At 34.0% G+C, this 18484-nt stretch overlaps 1 protein-coding gene across 2 annotated transcripts; it reads left to right on the plus strand.

Annotated features, from left to right (window-relative positions):
- Nucleotides 1-637: 637 nt before the first annotated feature.
- LOC145684362 (uncharacterized) lies at nucleotides 638-15607 on the plus strand. 2 transcript variants are annotated; one of them, XM_081756601.1, is made up of 3 exons: nucleotides 638-806; nucleotides 5407-5970; nucleotides 14047-15607. In XM_081756601.1, the coding sequence occupies exons 2-3, from the start codon at nucleotides 5477-5479 to the stop codon at nucleotides 15062-15064; spliced, it is 1512 nt and encodes a 503-aa protein (XP_081612727.1). In that variant the 5' UTR covers nucleotides 638-806; nucleotides 5407-5476; the 3' UTR covers nucleotides 15065-15607. The 2 variants fall into 2 exon arrangements, with proteins under 2 accessions (XP_081612727.1, XP_081612728.1); XM_081756602.1 differs by lacking the exon at nucleotides 638-806 and adding an exon at nucleotides 993-1111.
- The last annotated feature ends 2877 nt before the right edge of the window (nucleotides 15608-18484 follow it).

The following is an 18484-nucleotide window of genomic DNA, read 5'->3' on the forward strand; positions in this document are numbered from 1 at the left end:
CGTAATTAAAAACTAGGTTACATGCAAAATTCCTGTAGTTTTCGGACTTAGCGTACAACAGACGTGTAACTGAAAACGTAGGTTTTATAATACTTTCCGTATAAGTGTTCCATTTATATGTACTTTCCATATGAAACAATATAGGCAGCCAGGATCTCACATACAAGTGGACATATATACCATATAGCTGAGGAATGTAACATGTGCATACGGAAAATTGTTAGATGTCAGGCATCCTGCAACGGCATGATGTAACATCTAAGGGAGTGCGTATGTAGCATATGGATAACGTATGCTCCATACTGATTTCTGTAGTAAGCAAGAGGATTCCATATATACACAATATAACGCTGTCCGGAAAATGGATTTTTCTCTGTATATGGCCATAATACTTTTTCTTTCTTTCTTTCTTTTTTCTTTTTTTTTTTTTGGTTTATTGGTCACTTTGAAATAAAGGACGTTTAATTTTCTTACAATACATACCGAAAATGATAACTGTTTTCCCTTTTCGGGTTACTCCTATTTGGATGCTTTTAAAAAGAGTACTTTCTTGGTTTGCACTCTTGGAATAGGGGGGTGGGAATGTTCTAGAACTTCACTTGTTTTAGTTTCGTGTTATAGTGCCATGTATTAAGCTGGTATAAAATAATAAATTCAGCCCTTTTTGTTTCAATTTGGTACTATTTTTCAGCCCACTCCAGAGATAGGACTGTGGCAACACTGTTCTGGAATTATCCATCACTACTTAACTTCTCAGATTTGTTCTAGAATCTTTTATATGGATTTGTGATATGGTGTAGCAGGAGGTAACAACTCTCATCGTATATTTTCCCACTTTATATTTTTAATAATTTAATATGTAAAACGCTTTTATTAATTTGTTATACGCTTGATATACTTAATACCTGCGTAACGGCATTTCTTGCTTGGTGCGTTAAATTGCTGAAGAGGAAGAAGCATTTTTTTTTTTTTTTTTTTTTTTGTTATAAATTCGACAAGACAGTGCATATGTATGAATACAGTAACAGTTTACCATCAGATTTTTTATGTACTTACTGTAATGAATGAAATTTAGTGATAAGGATATTCACATGATTTTATTCTTTAGGAGGTATTTTAATCACATGCGCTTTTGGCTTTTATGAATTATTTCATGTGCTTGGATTACATTATTCGGTTCAGGTGCACTTTAGGTGAAGTTAATATTTTTGCGTATAAATACAACATCCAGACATGCAGTGAAAACCACAGTGATAAGAACACAAACCAACCTCTTTGGGATTTCCGTTAAAATGTAGGAATACTATGTAACCACAGCGAAAATAACATAACTTATTTTCTATGTGATATAAGCAAGTTAACACAGGGTAGACCAAGTAAGTCCGTAGGGAGTGGGCGCGTGAGCGATCGTGGGTATACGTGTATGTAAGAACGCATAGAAAAGCGGTAATGGTTAAGAACAGCTACTTCTCATATCCCATGCATTTCATTTTTCTACGTAGTGTAACAGTAAGAAGTATCCATGTGCACGGGACATGCGATATGTGTTCTAGAATCCCCACACACATAGTCATTAACTAAGTACAAGGGCACATTGTTAATCTTCCCATACGATATAACAACTGATATTCGTAGGGAAACTTACCAAAACAGCTTTACACTTCGCTTCGGTATATTTTAAACCTTAACCAATAAAAAGAAATTCACTAATTACTTAGCACTTAAATATTGTTTTCAAATAGAACTAAATGCGTCATGACTTCCTTATGCAGTATTACGCGTGTAAGAGTTAAAATTCGATATATTTTGATAACTTACGTAGTGTTCTTGTAACAAATGAACAAAAAATTTTACAAATTTGTCCTGTAAGTTTTACAAAGTTGTGTGTACCTGAACAAAGATATCACCAATAAGTACTTTTTACAGGTTAGAATTCTGTAATTTTTCCTTTAGATAAATCTTTGCAATGAGCGTAAATTAAGATGTTCTGAAGTGTTCGCTAAAGTGTACGAGAAAGTTAAGAGATTTAAGAGAGAGTTTGTAAAAGTGTCTGCATAATGTCATGTAAAATGGGTTCAGTGGTCCTTACCTTGATTTAGAAGACTACAACAAAATAAAATAGAATTGTAAGGTTTGTTGGTTTGTATACAGCGATAAATACTCGAACTTTGAAGTCTATTAAATAGATTTAAAAAAAAGGTAATACTCAGGTTAAATATGTGATATTTTCGGGATCAAATATTATTGAATTTTCTTCTGAAATGTGACTTCCTGAAAATTATATATAAAGAAACTAATTTCAAGTCGCGCAATAGGCAAAAAATGTTTGACTATTAATACCTAGGAACGGAGTGTGTTTGGGTGCATACTCACAGTCTGTAGAGCTCTTCTTCATATCGGTCGCAAGTGCACCAGTTTGTTCCTGGCCCTTTTGTGGTGTAGGTTCAAATCTTTTTCTTTCAATGACTACCTAGCACAAGTTGGTTATTTTTATCTGCACTAACTAACTAACTCTATGGCCTATGGAACCCGGAGGTTCAGTGCCGCGTTCACAAAAGCTCTCCACTGACTTCTATCCTTAGCTAATTGGATCCAGTTTCTACTTTGTATTCCTATCTCTGCGAGATCCATTTTTATCTGCACTACCGTTTTTATAGTATATATTCGCATGCTGTGTTTATACCTATTAATTTTTTAAGCCTTCTTATAGTGAATCGGCACCCACTAATAAAACTGATGCTATGGTAATAATAGTCGATTTCCTGGCGAGAGAAATTAGTAAATAATAACTTGATGAATGGTGCCATAAACTGTCTTTACTCCAAGTAATAGAGCGTAGAGGTCACAATGTAGTTTATACATTCTGTGCTACTGTAATCTGTCCCCGAACACATGATGTTTAACGCATAAAAAAATGACAGTGTCACACACAGACTAGTTTCCCAACAATACAAGAAGCTTTACCAACTAACGAACTAAGCCGAAATAGATTAATCACAAAGTTGAGGAAAGAATGACATTAAAATTATCTGTTAGTTGAATATTATGGTACTTCTTGATGTGATTCCAAATAGTTTTCTTTCGTTACGCTAAGGATAATTGTTGGATTGGAATACTAATTACAACCTATGTTTAAATACACCCGATTCTGCAAAATGCACGAGGAATAATGGAGCACTAACATATTAGAACCTATTTCTAAAAAACAGTTATCTGAAAACGGCTGACTTAAGCAATAGGGCGCACATTTCTCAGACGGATGTTATCGTAGTTTCTTCCAAAGGCCCGAACACGCCGGTATGTACCTGAAACGTAGGTCTGTTCGAAGTACTCCACAAGCCCTATTGTTTCTTCTGCAGCTTCTTCTCTAAGCAGTTGCATGCATTGACGTACATCTTGTATTGGAAGAAAAGCAAGGCCGTTCAATTTTCCACAAAATATACGAAATTCCTCATCCTGTTTTAAAGATTTGTAAGCCCAAGTTCTTGAATTTTCCTCCACGTAGACTGAGCTAAGTGGAAGAAACAACCTCGTACACGAATGGAATCACCGAACGTTGTCTTGATTGCATTCATTGCTGCTATTTCAAAATCCATGAAGTTTTCAGGATCAGGGAAAAGAAACAGTTCGTTGCATCGTTGAATTACGGCTCGAAACAATTCCTCGTACGAAGCTTGAGTGTTTCGTTCCATCAGAGCATACACTGTTGGGATGGACGCTTGTCCTGTCGGCACTCGGATTACATACACTTGGGTGAAGTGTTTAGGAGCCATATAAATGTTACCGTCCATAAGCCACGTTTCACTGCTGGATAATTCTCTTAGACAATTTTCTCTCCCAAAAATGATAAGTCTAGATTCAGCTTCCGATCCATTGTCATAAAATGCATTGTCATAACTTGCTTTGAATATATAATGAAACTTCCAGTAGTATCTTTACCGGTGTCTGTACTGTCAGTAACAAAAGTTCTTTTCCTATGTTAAAATTTCTTCCGCGAATATCTCAAATGGACGGGCAGATTTGAGTGCAATATTCAGCAACTTAAAGCAGATACAGTTTTCGGTACATTTCAGAAAACTACTCAAATCAGGCCATCAATTCTAAAGTTATAAGGAAATAACATTCGTCACTGGTTTGATTCGTCGCGCTGGAGCAGTTCTAGTTAATAACATGTAAAATTAAATATCTATTACATTTTCTGTACTTCTATTATAAATGGTGCCAAAATTTTCGTTTGCTTCGTTTCTTGGTGCCAAAATTACCGGTTACAAAATTTCCGCCTTTTTACCAGGTTATTAATGAAATTTTTTTATGACATGAGCAAAATCATCGTAGTAGTTTTGAGAAATTCACAACAAAAATTCACCCCAAGAATAACACCTTTTCGATTCTTGCGAGATAATTCACCCAACATGTGATGGGGTTGACTGTGAATATTTATTTATGAAATATGAACAAATTAGTTAAAGTGCTTTTTGTTTGAGAAAATCGCGTTTTTTAAATTTTTACTTTTTACCCTTATTTTCATAAATAGAAAGAAAAGTCAAAAAACTTCCCTGGAGAATTACATGAGAAGTTTATTTCAGATACAGTGAAAGGATCTGAGCCACAAATCCAATCCAATCTGATTGAATGGAGTTTTTATTTGTTACTGTTTCCTTTGTGATATATATATGTGAGGGGACGCAGGATGTTCTATGTTTATTGTTTTTATACTTACGTCGAAACAGTGCTGTAAACGTGATATTGTTCAATATAAATTCCTCAATAAAGTGTACAACTTTCCTTTGGTTAATATGTGTGTTTATTCAAAAGTCTTTTGTTACGTTCGTGGTCTGCAATGGATGATTCCTCATATAAAATGGAAGAAAAAGGTTCATAAAATAAAGTTCAAAATGGAAACGCTTCCTGTGTTATAAACCGCCGACAATGTGAAAAATCGAGATCGCACTGGATTTAGAAGTATGGGTATTTTTGTAAGCAGTTCAAAGAAGTACACAGGAACTACGGGGAACTCAATTTAAATAACCGTTTTGGAATTCTTTAGTACAGGAAAGAGAGTGTTTATGTAATACTTAAAAGCCCATCCCCGTGCTGTAACTTCCTTTATAAAATTTGTTTCGTCGGTAGCAAAGAGTTTTAAATCATTCAAATCCTTGATAAAGCGCATATGCCAGATTCTGTGTAGTTCTTTCATCTGCTTTAGATTGTTCTCATAGTTTTCAAGCGTGATATTGTATAGTTTCGGTGGTTTATAAGGGTGAAAGGGTGTTTTCCGACTCATTTTTATCAGACTCTTTTTGTTTAATTTGATATAAGGGCCATCTGCTGAACATGGGTGCGTTTTTAGTTCATAAATATATTTCTACGTATTTGTTACAGTAATATTTTTGTTACTTCTTTCAGGGCTATTCTATTGAATTTAACACTGAGTACTGGTAGTCCGAAGTTTTGAACCTGCATAATTCTTTAAAAAATGGCTTTGGATATTTTTAACTTTGCTTCAGTGAAGGTTGAAATTGAAGAATGTGATTACGAACTAAGTAATAGTGATAATGATTTGGAAGACAATGGTTCACGCTCAGTATCTTCGGTGGCATGCATGGAGAATAAGTCTGCAATAGAAAGCGAAGCACAGAGTAGTATTAACAACGCCCATTTTTTGTTAAAAGAAACTTTAGAACCACAAATTCTAATTCGTTCAGAAGATAATGGGGAAGATCTAATGGAAGATTGGGAACTAACATCAAATGAAGTATGTTACGTAAATAGTTTATCACTACCTGAATTAGCTGTCAGTGCTAAATCTTTTGACAATAAGGAAAGATTGATGAGTACAAGATTCAGTGATTTTACACAGACTACGGGTGAGCGTAGCAATCGAATCACGGGAAGTGATGAAGATAAAAAGGAAGTAAAAATTGAAGAAGGTGAAACACGAGACACAGATAGATATTCTCGTGATGTGAGGTAAGTACATGTTTTTTTATGTTCGAAAAATATCATTTCTGTCAAATTTCTAAACTAATCTAATTAAGTTGCACAAAATAAATAATACCAGAAGGAGCAGTTCTTATATTTTGTGTTATGCAATATTGTTCATTTAATATTAACTCGTGATTAGCTTTAGATGAGTGACTATTGCAATTCTGTGATTTTAAATGGATTTTATATTTGGAAATGACAGAGAGTAAGAATTTGATTAGCTGATGTTAAACATTTACGGAAGAAATTTGAATGTATTTTGTAGAAAAGTTTTTTCCATGTTTGTTCCTTACGGTTGATACCCAGTGAGAGCAGGTGTCCAAAGTTTCTGACTGAAATATCTATCACGTACTATGAAACGAAACTAAGTGGCAAATCGATCTGTTTTTATCTTTTCAGTAAACATTGTTAGGAAAGAAAGCTATTTAAGACGTGAGCTAAAGTTCAATTAACGAACACGATAACATTTTGTGAGAGGTTGGTAAATACTACGTATATTTGTAGTATCTATGTTGAATCATTCCTAATATCTGCTATACTGTAGATTTCGAAACCGAAAATTTTATTTCCGATATGTTGGAGTGCTAACCTCATTCATAAAAAATTGATTCTACGAAGATTTTCGATATAGAAGATGTTATGTTTGCCCGTAGCTTGTCGAAAGATGGCATTCAATCCTACTTGTATGAGAATAGCTGAAGAAGATATTTCAATAGAGCTATCATGAACATCTTTTTGGTGTCTCGAACTACTGCAGAGACAGAAATACCGTTTTTTTACGTTTTTGTGTGTGTGGTTTTTGACCACTAATTTAATGGAAAATCATATAGGGTGAATATGCCAATAGTCGTCACTTTTTGGTTGCAACTTTGCCTTTTACTTCATAACTTTTAACAGATACAGGTGAATGCTTAAATTGTACATTGGTTCTAATATTTGTAGCTTATTGTGTGATACAGGATCATTACCTTTGATATAAAACACATAGAACAAAGTTTACAATTAAAACAATCCAAACATGCGAAAAATGCCTATAGTCGTCACAAAAATTCTCAAAGTCGTCACCTAAAACTTCCAGTGTTCGTCACTCTTACAAATTCTTATAGTTCAAGCTTGTGCAAGTATTAACGCTTAAGATGAGTGGCTAGCATGTAAAAGACGGTCAATATCATCATCACTATCACGCACATCGAAACAATTTTCGCACATGAATTCCACATCTGAATCAGAATCATCCACACCTGGGAAAAATTCTTTGTGTGATTTGCTAATACAATTAGCGTGAAAGATTCTGTTGCATTTGATACATGTAGGGTTATCAGTAAGTATTACTAACTTATTACACTTGGCACATAACTGAGATTCATTGCGTGGCTTTGTAATTGTTGTTTTCTTTCTTGTTTCAGCTTCGAGTCTTTTTCGTTTTCTTGTTTCTTGAGAGAGAGATTTTTCTCTTTTCTCAGCTTCCTTTTTCTCATAGAATTGCTTCCATTCACCAGACGAAACAGCTGATGGGAACTTCTGAGTTGATCTTCTGGTTTTCTTGCGTTCCACCTCTCTTGGCCACCAGAGATGTTTCTTAAACGGAGAAGGAACAGCGACTTGTGATTTTACAAGAGAATCTCCATTAGAACTGCCTTCCTTCACGGGAGTTTGCGACGGTTTAGTTAATATTGGGTCACTTCCCACACTCGCAGACACAGAATCTTTGAGCAGATGATCGCTTATTTCTGCTTTCTTCTTAATTGATTCCCAGATATTGTAGAGCTTTTGGTCTTCAGGGTCGATAGTAGATTTTCCTCCCACGACGTCGTTAAATTTAACAACTGTATCATGACCGATTTCATTCTGTAAAACATTAAGAGCCGTGTGATATTCTTCGATACTATACTTCTTTGAGATGGTGCTTTGATGTTCGATAGTTTCTCCCCGTGTGTGGTGATCCAAACATTTCGAATAATCAACTGCATCTACATTTAAAGGGGCAAGTCCACACACCTGAAAGCTATTCTTTATCGTCTCCGGTGTGGCTTTGGTTTTTACAACGTCCACTAGAATTGGTGCAAAATCTGCTTTGGTCACTTTTCGATTTGAATTAAGCTTCTGCCACTCATAAACAGCTTTCCTCCAATGTTGTTTTATTGGTTTATAAACCCCTACATCTGCAGGCTGGATTATATGTGTGGCATTTGGATGAAGAGCATAAAGAACAATTCCATTCTTGCTGCAGAAATCAGAACACTCTTTGGTAATGTGAGATTTATGTCCATCTATGAAATATAGAAAGGGAAGTCTGCTAGTTTCTTTTAAGTAGGGATACAAAATATTTGCAATGTATTCAAAAAACACATCTGACTTCATCCATCCAGATTCAGAGAGTCCTATTCCCCACGATGCCGGAACGGATTCACAAACTTCTTTAGGTGACTTAATATAAGGGTAGACAATCATTCCCGGTAAAACTTCTCCATCCGCAGAAAATGAGCCCATAACTGTAATGGTTTCCTTTTCGTTTCCGTGTTTTATTTCATAAAAGTTTTTCCACCCTTTTACTCCAATAACAGTTCCACTTTTGAGACATAGTTGGAAATTTGTTTCATCCCCATTTCCAACTTTCCTTGTGTCACTAAACTCTTCCACTAATTTCTCACCCTGTAAGAATTCCTTTAGTTTTTCAAACCAGTTCCGAACACTTTGTTCAGAAACTTGAGCTCTTCCGGTAGTTATGGACTCTGCAGTCCGCAGGCTGAGAATCGGATGTCGTTGTAGGAAAAGCTGAAAAAGAAACTGGGTTTATTAGTTAACTACTTAAATGACAAACGATATGAATCAAAACTTATCTTTGCACGTGTAACAAAACTTATTACTACACGATAATTTGTCCCACTTCCTGGTTGTAACTGTACAACTAAAGTCCTAGCTAGTGGGACGAAATACCTATATTAATATTTTTTACATATGGAAGGATGCGTTTTAATTCATACTGTTTTTAATAACATGAGCAGAGTTAATTTTCGAAATTTTATCAGATATTAACTCAATCATACGCAGAGAGGGCTTGTAAAGTATTTTATAATGTTACGGTCAAGCTAACAATGAATTGAAACAAACTTTCGTCCCTCAAAAATTGAAAAAATGGCGAGGTAATAGGAACCTTTTTGAAATGGAAATTAAGACATTTGTCCAGACGCAAATTGTGCACCTACGAAACTTACATCAAGTGGGACGAAATATACTGTAATATTTTGTTTACACATGAAACTGTTAGTTTTAATCCATGCTATTTACTAATAAAGTGAGCAGCATAAGGTTTGGAAATTTCATCAGATTTGCAATTAGTTAAGCAAGAATAGAAATAAAACCGGGCATTGCTTACTTTGTACCATTTTTCACCAGGTCTCCCCTCTGCAAAAGGTGACTTCCGGCCATCTGATTTAATTATTTTCTGCACGGTATCCAGGAGATCGTGCTTTTTCCTTGGAAATCCTTTCTTTGCAAGATCCACCAACCATTTAACAACAATGTCCTCTTCTTGTGGTGAGAGTACATTTTTTGGTCCCATTTTTCTTTGTCCAGGCACTTTTCCACTAACTTTATCTGATAACGTCATTCGAGGAACACCAAAAATTGCAGCAGCCTTCTTGATACTCATAGACTTTGACCGTACTTCAGAAATTGCTTTGTGCATTGCATCTTCAGAATATTGTAAAATCTTTCGTCTTTTGGTATTTTCGTTCATAGTTACAGCACCTGAAAATATAGAAAAAAGAACATTAATATCGTAGGTAAGAAAAAGAGGTAAGACGTTTCACTACCTGCCAATAGCTCATAAATAAGCGAGATAAGATCTTTAAATAAAACGGGAGTTAAATTCAAAATTCTGGTACTAATGAAAACATGGCAAAATGAAACAGTTAATTTGCTTTTCTTAAAATATTATCTCGTTATAAGACAATTTTAAATTTATACATTTGAAAATCAGTTATAGATATGAAACTTCTATAGTTTAGTCATCCCGGAGAGGAAAGAAGGCAAAATTATCCAACAGAAATCTAAATTATTCCTAATTACCCTGTAGTCGTCACCCACTCAACCAGTGTTCGTCACCCCTATGACGCCCTTTGGAAGGATACAAGATATTGGCGCCAAAATTTTGTAGCTGACACTTTTCACCCCAACAAAAAAATTAAAATGATTTTGAAGCTTCTATTAATATGTTCGTTAAAAAACCCAGTCTTCGGCATATCTGACGAAGTAAGGAAGATCACAAATTTTCTTAAACCTATAGTCGTCACCCCACTGTTTTTTGTTCAAATATGAATTTCAAAGACAGATGCATGATAAACATTTAAAAGAGACTTAGGTTGATAAAAATAAATAATTATCTTACCTTTTAGAGCTTCAACTGCGCCGTCCTCTGCTGTTTTTCAACCAGCAGCAACAAGTTTTTTAATTTTCCAAAAACTGCAATTAGCACGCAAAACAGGCTTTGCACTTCAACTGACAACAGAAAACAAAAGACGCCGGACTCGGTGTTAACGCAAGGCGGGCTAAAAACTAAAGCCATAGACGTTAGAGATTAGCCAGCTTGTATTCGTATAACCATGACTTACGCCATCTTATGAACGAATTAATTTGGCCATGACGACCATTGAGGTATGACGAGAATAGGCGCATTCACCCTAATTTCGTGATATGTCCGTTTTTTAAATTGTTGATCCCTAAGTTTTTTCTTTTTCTATTGCCATTTTAGCCTATAGTTTTAATATTGGTTTCTCCTTTGGTGTTCGAAAACTAACTCACGTTTGGCAAACAAGAAACAAATATGGAAAAATATTTTTCTCTTACATACAAATCGATAGTAAATATATATATATTTAGCTCATCTTAGCATTTCCTTATGGTCCTAGCGGTCGGCCAGCTGTTACTTTTAGGGAAAATTTTCATTTTTGTTCTAAAGACTTTGCGAGTAGGGATAAGAAAAAATGGAAGTTTTGAAAATTTAGATTTTTTTTAGTTCTATTTTAGGTCTTTTCCGATTTTTGAAGTACTGATTATGACTAAATTTTTATCTATTATCAACTAGAATACACATTAAATAAAACTTACGGATGAAATTACAAAGTATGTGAATATCAGGCTTCGTTAAACACTGGAAAGAAGCAACAAACAGACAAATAACCTCAGTTGAAAATTGAAACTTACGAAAATTTTTTATATTATAAGAATCCGTTGACTTAAGTTTGAACACAGGAATGCCTGAGGGACATTGGTTGTAATTCACAAATACATTCGGATTGTTCAAGAAAGTGGGATATTATCCTAACCACCGATTTTGTTCGTATTAAAATTCGTAACAGAATAGAAGTAATTTGAAAATATACACAGAGATAATGTTCTATTTTTTCAAGTTATTTCCATATAACGTCTATTTATGGCGGTTTTCCTGTTTACGTGATAAACGTTTGGCAATGAAATAAAATTTGGCATATAAGAGCAACAACTTTAAAAGTTTAGATGTAATTAAGCATTTCCTCTTAGTATAAACTTAAAAAGAAACATACTCCAATTGACCAAACGCAGGTGACTAAAGAAATTCTTGATAGTTTGATAATTTTGACATGTGTATATAACACCTTAAGTTATAGTATTAGTATTTTACAACATTAGATATTGTAGAATAAACGTTTCTGTTGTGTATGCGAGGACTGCTGAGATTTTGTCTGTGGGTTCATGGCTCAGAAGCCATGATATAATGGGAGATATAAACAAGAATTTTTGGCAATATGATCAACTTTCGAAATTGGCATATAAGATCATTTCTTTAATTTTGGAATCGATGAAGATTTTCAGAGTGTATGCTTATATATAGGAGCACAGTTTCATTCTTTTCATAGGAAAGAGATACATGTGTGAACCAGCTACAAAATTTGGATGCACCTCACTATTCTAATCTAATCATTCTGAATGCCTATTCTAGCTAGCTAGAGAAAGACATGAAATAAATTTTTTTAATATATCAGCATCCTTCTCATCTAAAAGGAATTTCTCTACAGGGATATTAAGGAGTGCAAAAAGATGTGTAATTAGTTGGGTGCAATGTTTAAAATCTATAAATCGTTGCTGATATTCATATCGAATACAGTTCATCGGTGAATGTACTCTGGAATTGGGTAACATCTAAAATATTATGAATACGCTATAATACTGCAGTTGTTAAGGGAAAAAAAAGCGTGTGCGGATTTAAATTTTACAATTACCCAGAAACTAAAATAATTTTACAATAAATAGCGTCGTACGGTTTACTGTAAACGAAAGTACACTCATGTCCAAAATTATTGTCACATATCTATAACTGTCTTCTTGTAAGAATAAAATTTGATAATGATTTTGCGGGGTACCTGTAATACTGATACTTTGTGTATAATTGGGAAACGTATATTTCTGGTAAATTTCATAGGAAGAAAATTACAATGAGTAAAACAAGATATTGCTAAATAGAAAAGTTTTCTTTTCGTTTTATTGTCCTTATTTACCACTCTTTTGACATTAAATTTGCCGCACACAAGTCTGCCGGTTGTACACATACTAACATTATAAGAAATATCGGGCGAATTCGTTATCAATGTATATTCCTACAACACATTTATAGTCATGCGACAATAATTTTGAACATGAGTGTACATGTAGGAAGATATGGAGATAATATTAGGATATATTATAGTTTGTTAGGAAGTTATGCCCTCTGGAGAGAAAGACCTAAACTTATTACATGTGAGTAGATGTAATCTCCCTAGAAATCGGAAAAGAACACTTGCGAAATATATCCTAAAATTCATATTACACATGGGGCTTACCCACAGTTACTCTATAACTTTATTTCCAATCTTTTCATTGCGAAAAATAAAATATCGTTTATTTAATACCCCTCGCTTAAACGTTTTAAACTAAGCAGATTGCTGAATAATGGTGGTAGATGTGACTGAAAAAACTGATGGAATTTTTATGTGGCATTAATTGGGATAACTCTGACAGAGAATATTGTTCAGTACTAATAAAATTTGTGGTCGAACTAAGTAGTACTACAACCAGAGGTGACCCCTTTACTACTGAGAACGGTACCCGTATCTTTTCTTTGCGGAAAATTTGCTGGTTTTGTATGTACGGGGATTGAAAATTGAAACAATCATATGAATCTTTAAAAATAAATACCAATTCCAAGAATGAATATAAATCTCATTGAAATGTTTACAATGTAATCTTATGTTACATATTAAACGTAGCAGTAGCTTACAGTTCTTTCATTCTTCGTGAAATAATTGACACTGAATCTGATAGAGAAAGTTATATAAAACGTGTGAGGGTACAATTTATGGGTTGGTGTTGTACTTGAAATTTTAATATGAAATTCTATGTTGCCTTTGCTATTAAATATGATTGGTATTCTTATGTCTAAAAAGTCAACAGGAGAATTGTTTCCCAAGACTGTTCTCCCAGCAAGCAATTAATGACAAAGCACTCGATCCTTTAGAATAAACGTGATTAATAATAAAGGCTCTTTTTATATTCTAGGGTACGCAGAAATTTCCTTTTTTTTCTTTCTTGAAAAGAGTGTATGCCAACCATACCTATACTGTACAAGTTACAGAATTTCTGTCATAGTAAGGTTTTTTCCGTAACTTTTCTATTTTAGTAGCACGCTATTATCAAATTTCTGAAGGTGATCTGTTTCCAATGTTGTGCCAACTTGTAATTAAATAATTCAATAGTACTGTATTGTTTTCCCTTTTTGTTTCATTTTACGTAGTATACTAGTTCATAAATTAAATGTTTGTGTTGAACCGGCTTGTTTGTATTGTATTACTTGTCTTATTTATCTTAATAATATTGCCTCTTAAAATATATCCCGAATAATTCTTTTTTTTCTAGGGACTTATTAGTATTTCTGACTTCGAAAACCTTTGAATTTCTTAAAGAAGGTTAAATATAATTTTTAAATGGGATGATTGCTTAAATTTGAAATGTCTTCTAAGCTGATATGTTTTGAAACGTGTTTTCTAGGGCTACTAGTTTATCTTCCAATGCCTGTTCCAAAGCTTTTGACGAATACTCTAGAGTGACAAGGTACAATATGAGGCGTCGTCCTGTGAAGAGAAATTGTAGCTGCGAGCATGACAAAACACCCAGTAAAAATTTACATGCCACAGCAAAAAAGTCTACTGTGTGGAATCCACTGTATCCTGATGTATCTCATGCGAATGTGGACATTCCTGATCATCCAGGAGAGAGAGCGCATCCAGAAAGTTTGGACAACATAGGCATTGAAAAATATCAGTGCTTCAAAATTGTCAAAGATTTCGGAAATAATAATTTAAGTAGAGACATTGTATTTCTTTCAACTGATAATTTTCATTCTTGCAAGGAGTGTGGAAAAACATTTTGTTCCGAATCTAATTTAACAAAACACAGGTTGAGTCATACAGGTGGAAAACCTTATCTTTGCTTGGACTGTGGAAAAACTTTCAAATATAAATTAGATTTGAAAAGTCATTTGTATACTCATACAAATGGAAAACTTTATTCTTGTCACGAGTGTGGGAAAAAGTTTGATTATAAATTTAATTTGACTTCTCACTTATCAATTCATGTTCGTGACAGACGTTTCTATTGCGAAGAATGTGACAAGGGATTCCGGGATAAATATGCACTTAATAGGCACTTACTGACTCACAAGGGTAACAGGCGTTATTATTGCCAGGAATGTGATAAGGCTTTCAGCACTAGGTCTAAACTAACTAGACACATATTTACTCACACTGGCGAGAAACTATATTATTGTCAAAAATGCAATAAAGGGTTCTACGCAAAATATAATTTAAACAGACACTTGCTGATTCACGATGGTAAGAAAGATCATCGTTGTCATATGTGTGGAAAGAAGTTTTTTCAGAAATATCGTTTGACATATCATATGCTCACTCATACAGGTGAGAAATTTTACCACTGTGGCAAATGTAAGAAGGGATTCATGTATAAAGGAGGTTTAAGGTATCACGTAGAGAAGAAAGTATGCAGGTGAAATATTGCACAGCCGCCAAGGGTGAACCTAGGTTTTCCCTCACCATGGAAAACCACGAAACTTGTCCGTGATCTTTACAAAAAGAGCCATAATATTTCTAATTTTTTAACATTTCGTTTTGATTTCCCTGGAGATGGGGAAAAATGTTAGTTGTAGGAATCAGAAATGAGTATATTTTTTTAACAAGCCGCATTTTCTATTGTACAGAGAAAAGAACTTCAGGTGTATTTGAAGCTAAATATATTTCTTAGAGCTCAATTAAGTTGTGCTGTCAATATTGTACTGAGATTTTTGCGTGAAATCTAAAGAGCAGTTCATGAAATTCTTTCAGAACTATACCAAAAATTTGGTAAATCACGTTTGACAATAGCAATATCTGTCCATACTGGATATAATTTTTTGTATATAGTGTAGTTTTTTATGTGTTTTTGTGGTTAATGTTCTGTGTTTAAATTCTGACAATTTACGTAATGCTATTTGTACAAAATAAATTTGTGTACAGTTTGTTAACATTAGATAATCATTTTCGTAGTTACGTGAACATATCTGCAAAATTTCATTTTTCCTTTGTTGCCATTAAACTTTGGGTCGATCTAGTGTCAACAACTTTAATAATTTTAAGTAGAATTTCAAAACTATAGATACCACAAATGTGCGTACATAATATTTTGTTAGCTTATTGCAATGCATATTTAGTGCTTTACTTATATCGGTGTGCTGTACTTCGTAATATGAGCTATATTTTTAGAATCAATTCCAATTTATCCAATAGGTGACATTTTTCTCTGTCTTTTTTATGATGTCGTACACATTCTCTGAGTGCTGAGCTCCTCCATGGTTAAGCGGTTAGCGTACGCGCCTTCGGCGTGGGAGACCGCGGTTCGATTCCCGGCGGGAGCTCATGTGGTTCGGATTCCACGTTAATCAGTAGATCCACGTCTCATATAGCCTCGCTGCTGAACGGGACGTTAAACTCAAAGTCAACTCAACTCAACTCTGAGTCCTTTTCCTTTATTGTAGGGTTTCGGCTTAGTTATTTTATGTAGAAGTGCTTTTACTTATATTTCCATCTTATATGTTTGCTTAGCTTACTATGCGAAGCTTTCCTCGTAATAATATTTAATTCAGTTTACTGTCCTATTTTATTTTGGATTATTTATCGCACGTAATTTTCCCAAATATATATTGTAATTTAAGAGATGCTGAAGAAGGGCTCTGCAGTGCACTAACAACGGAGTAAAATATTCTGTGTAATTTTTAAGTTTAATCCATCATGCTTTGTTTTTCAGAATATATTATTTATGAATATTTTCTTAAATGTATGACTTTTGTCTGAACTTGTAAGATCACCGTGAGCATTTACCGCCTAACCTGAGATCAGATTTGTAATTTCAATAGGATAATAATCTAAATTTAAATTCATTAATACGATATTAACGTTTTAGAGTGTGATATTAGGATCGGCTTATTACAAATAGTTTTATTCTGTCAAAAATATAGCTTTAAAATGTGTTGCTATAGCACATACTTCCGTTATTATTCGACCTTTCTTACTGATTATCATTTACTTATATAAGTTCCTGTTACGGTCGCAGTTACAATAGTACTCAAATAAACTAATTAGGTAACGGTTAGCACAGGAGCTTAGTGAGGTTTACGATATCTATATTTACTGTGATTATTTTAATTTGGATCTCCAATTGTGTTTGTTTGGAATCAATCTCTATTTTTACTTGGTATAGAGATTGGTTCCATTTACTATCGTTAACGTGGCATTCCAAACAAAATCTAGATATTAATTCCAACAACTGAGCTAATATGGCTGTACTCTGACTCATAAACATTTTAAAATTATTTACTGGCATTGCTACAAGTTTCTTTTAATAAAATAAGTGTATTATAGCCATCAGGTAACTCTAAAAACGACCACAAGTAGCTTTTCTGTCATTGGTGTTGTGCGTGTTTCCTAATCAAACACTTAAAAACTTTAAGTCCGTTGGGGCAGGGTAAGGGTTTGTTCAGAAAAATAATTTAAAAAATCAGTAAGGTTGGTGCCACTAATGGCACCTTTTCCGCACTAGCTGTCATCGGATTTCCAACAAAAGTGCAAAAAATCTACCTTAAAATGCACCCTATCCAAAAAAGCATGTTTCAAAATCCTTAGGTACTCACGCAACAATAATTATAGAAAGATTTTGGCTACAGGCTTATAATTTCAAATCTTACGAAGTACCTGTATAGAAATTATTGCGGAAGTAGCACAGGATTCTGAAACATGGATATTTGGATAGGGTACATACTAGTTCCCAAGTGAAGTTTAGACCTGACTATGGTAGGTTCCATAATTTTGGAGCTACGGAGCTTTAAAGTTCATTTTTTCACGTTTCTGGCAGCCTACAACTCCGAAAGGAAACATTGTGCATCCAGATAGGTCTATCTTGGTGTCAGGAATCTTCTCCCAAACGTTGTCGCTATTGTTTTGAGACACCCTATATATATATATATATATATATATATATATATATATATATATATATATATAGTTTGGTTCCGTCAGTATACTTAAATTTGATTTTTTTTTCTGCAAGAAAAAAACAACAAAAAAAAAAAAAAACAAATCATTTCGAATGAGTTAAGCTAATATTATATCTTTACAAAGGTATTTTTGAAAGGTGTAATTATTGTTATTTACTTGTTAGTTTACATGTACGCAATTCATACTAAAAGTGAATACATTTATTTTCTACTAATTCATGTGCACTTTGTAATTGTATATTTTAATTTTTACCATTCTACCAGAGAGATATAGTTTCAATCAGACTTTACGTACAGAGTGAACCATTTATTTTGAGATGCACTTATGGCAGTTACACTAATTGACAAACAATACTGAGCTTTAGTACCATGCAAACATGATAGGAGAAAATTGTTTAACATACTCTGTGAAACCACAATATTAACAGTGCTGCCAACTAATATAAAGTGTTATTTTATCGAATGGCACTAACATTCGTAACCATTTCGCAAGATGGCGATCGTAGAAGACAATAGTTAGTAATTCGTCTGTTACTATCTCTTTCCTCGGTTTTATACGATTTTAACAAAACAATCTCTAGTGTGGCATTAACCGGAATAAGGGTGCTTGTAAGTTCACTTACGATTCCGCGCTATTTTATTGTGCAACCCTATATATTAATCTCATTCAGATTTACTGTTATATATAGTCAGTGTTGCCATCATCATACAGAAAAATGCCAAGTAAGTCCAAAGAAAACTCTCAATAGCAGGTGTGAGTTAATGGAGGAGGCCATTAATAGCATGCAAGAGAAAGTAAGTCGCCTTTTAGATGCCCAAACTAAGTCAGGTGAGAAGCCGTCATCGACGTCTGCAAGTAATGAAAATAGTGATGTGTCTGTGACT

Source organism: Thermobia domestica, chromosome 4 (genome assembly GCF_964235325.1).
Source record: "Thermobia domestica chromosome 4, izTheDome1.hap1.1, whole genome shotgun sequence".
NCBI lineage: Eukaryota > Metazoa > Arthropoda > Insecta > Zygentoma > Lepismatidae > Thermobia > Thermobia domestica.

Excerpts from the sequence above, each read along its gene's own strand:
- LOC145684362 (XM_081756601.1), top strand. The coding sequence starts at position 5,477 with ATGGCTTTGGATATTTTTAACTTTGCTTCAGTGAAGGTTGAAATTGAA. Across the intron at positions 5,971-14,046 it reads AGATATTCTCGTGATGTGAG|GGCTACTAGTTTATCTTCCA; the intron begins GTAAGTACATGT and ends CGTGTTTTCTAG.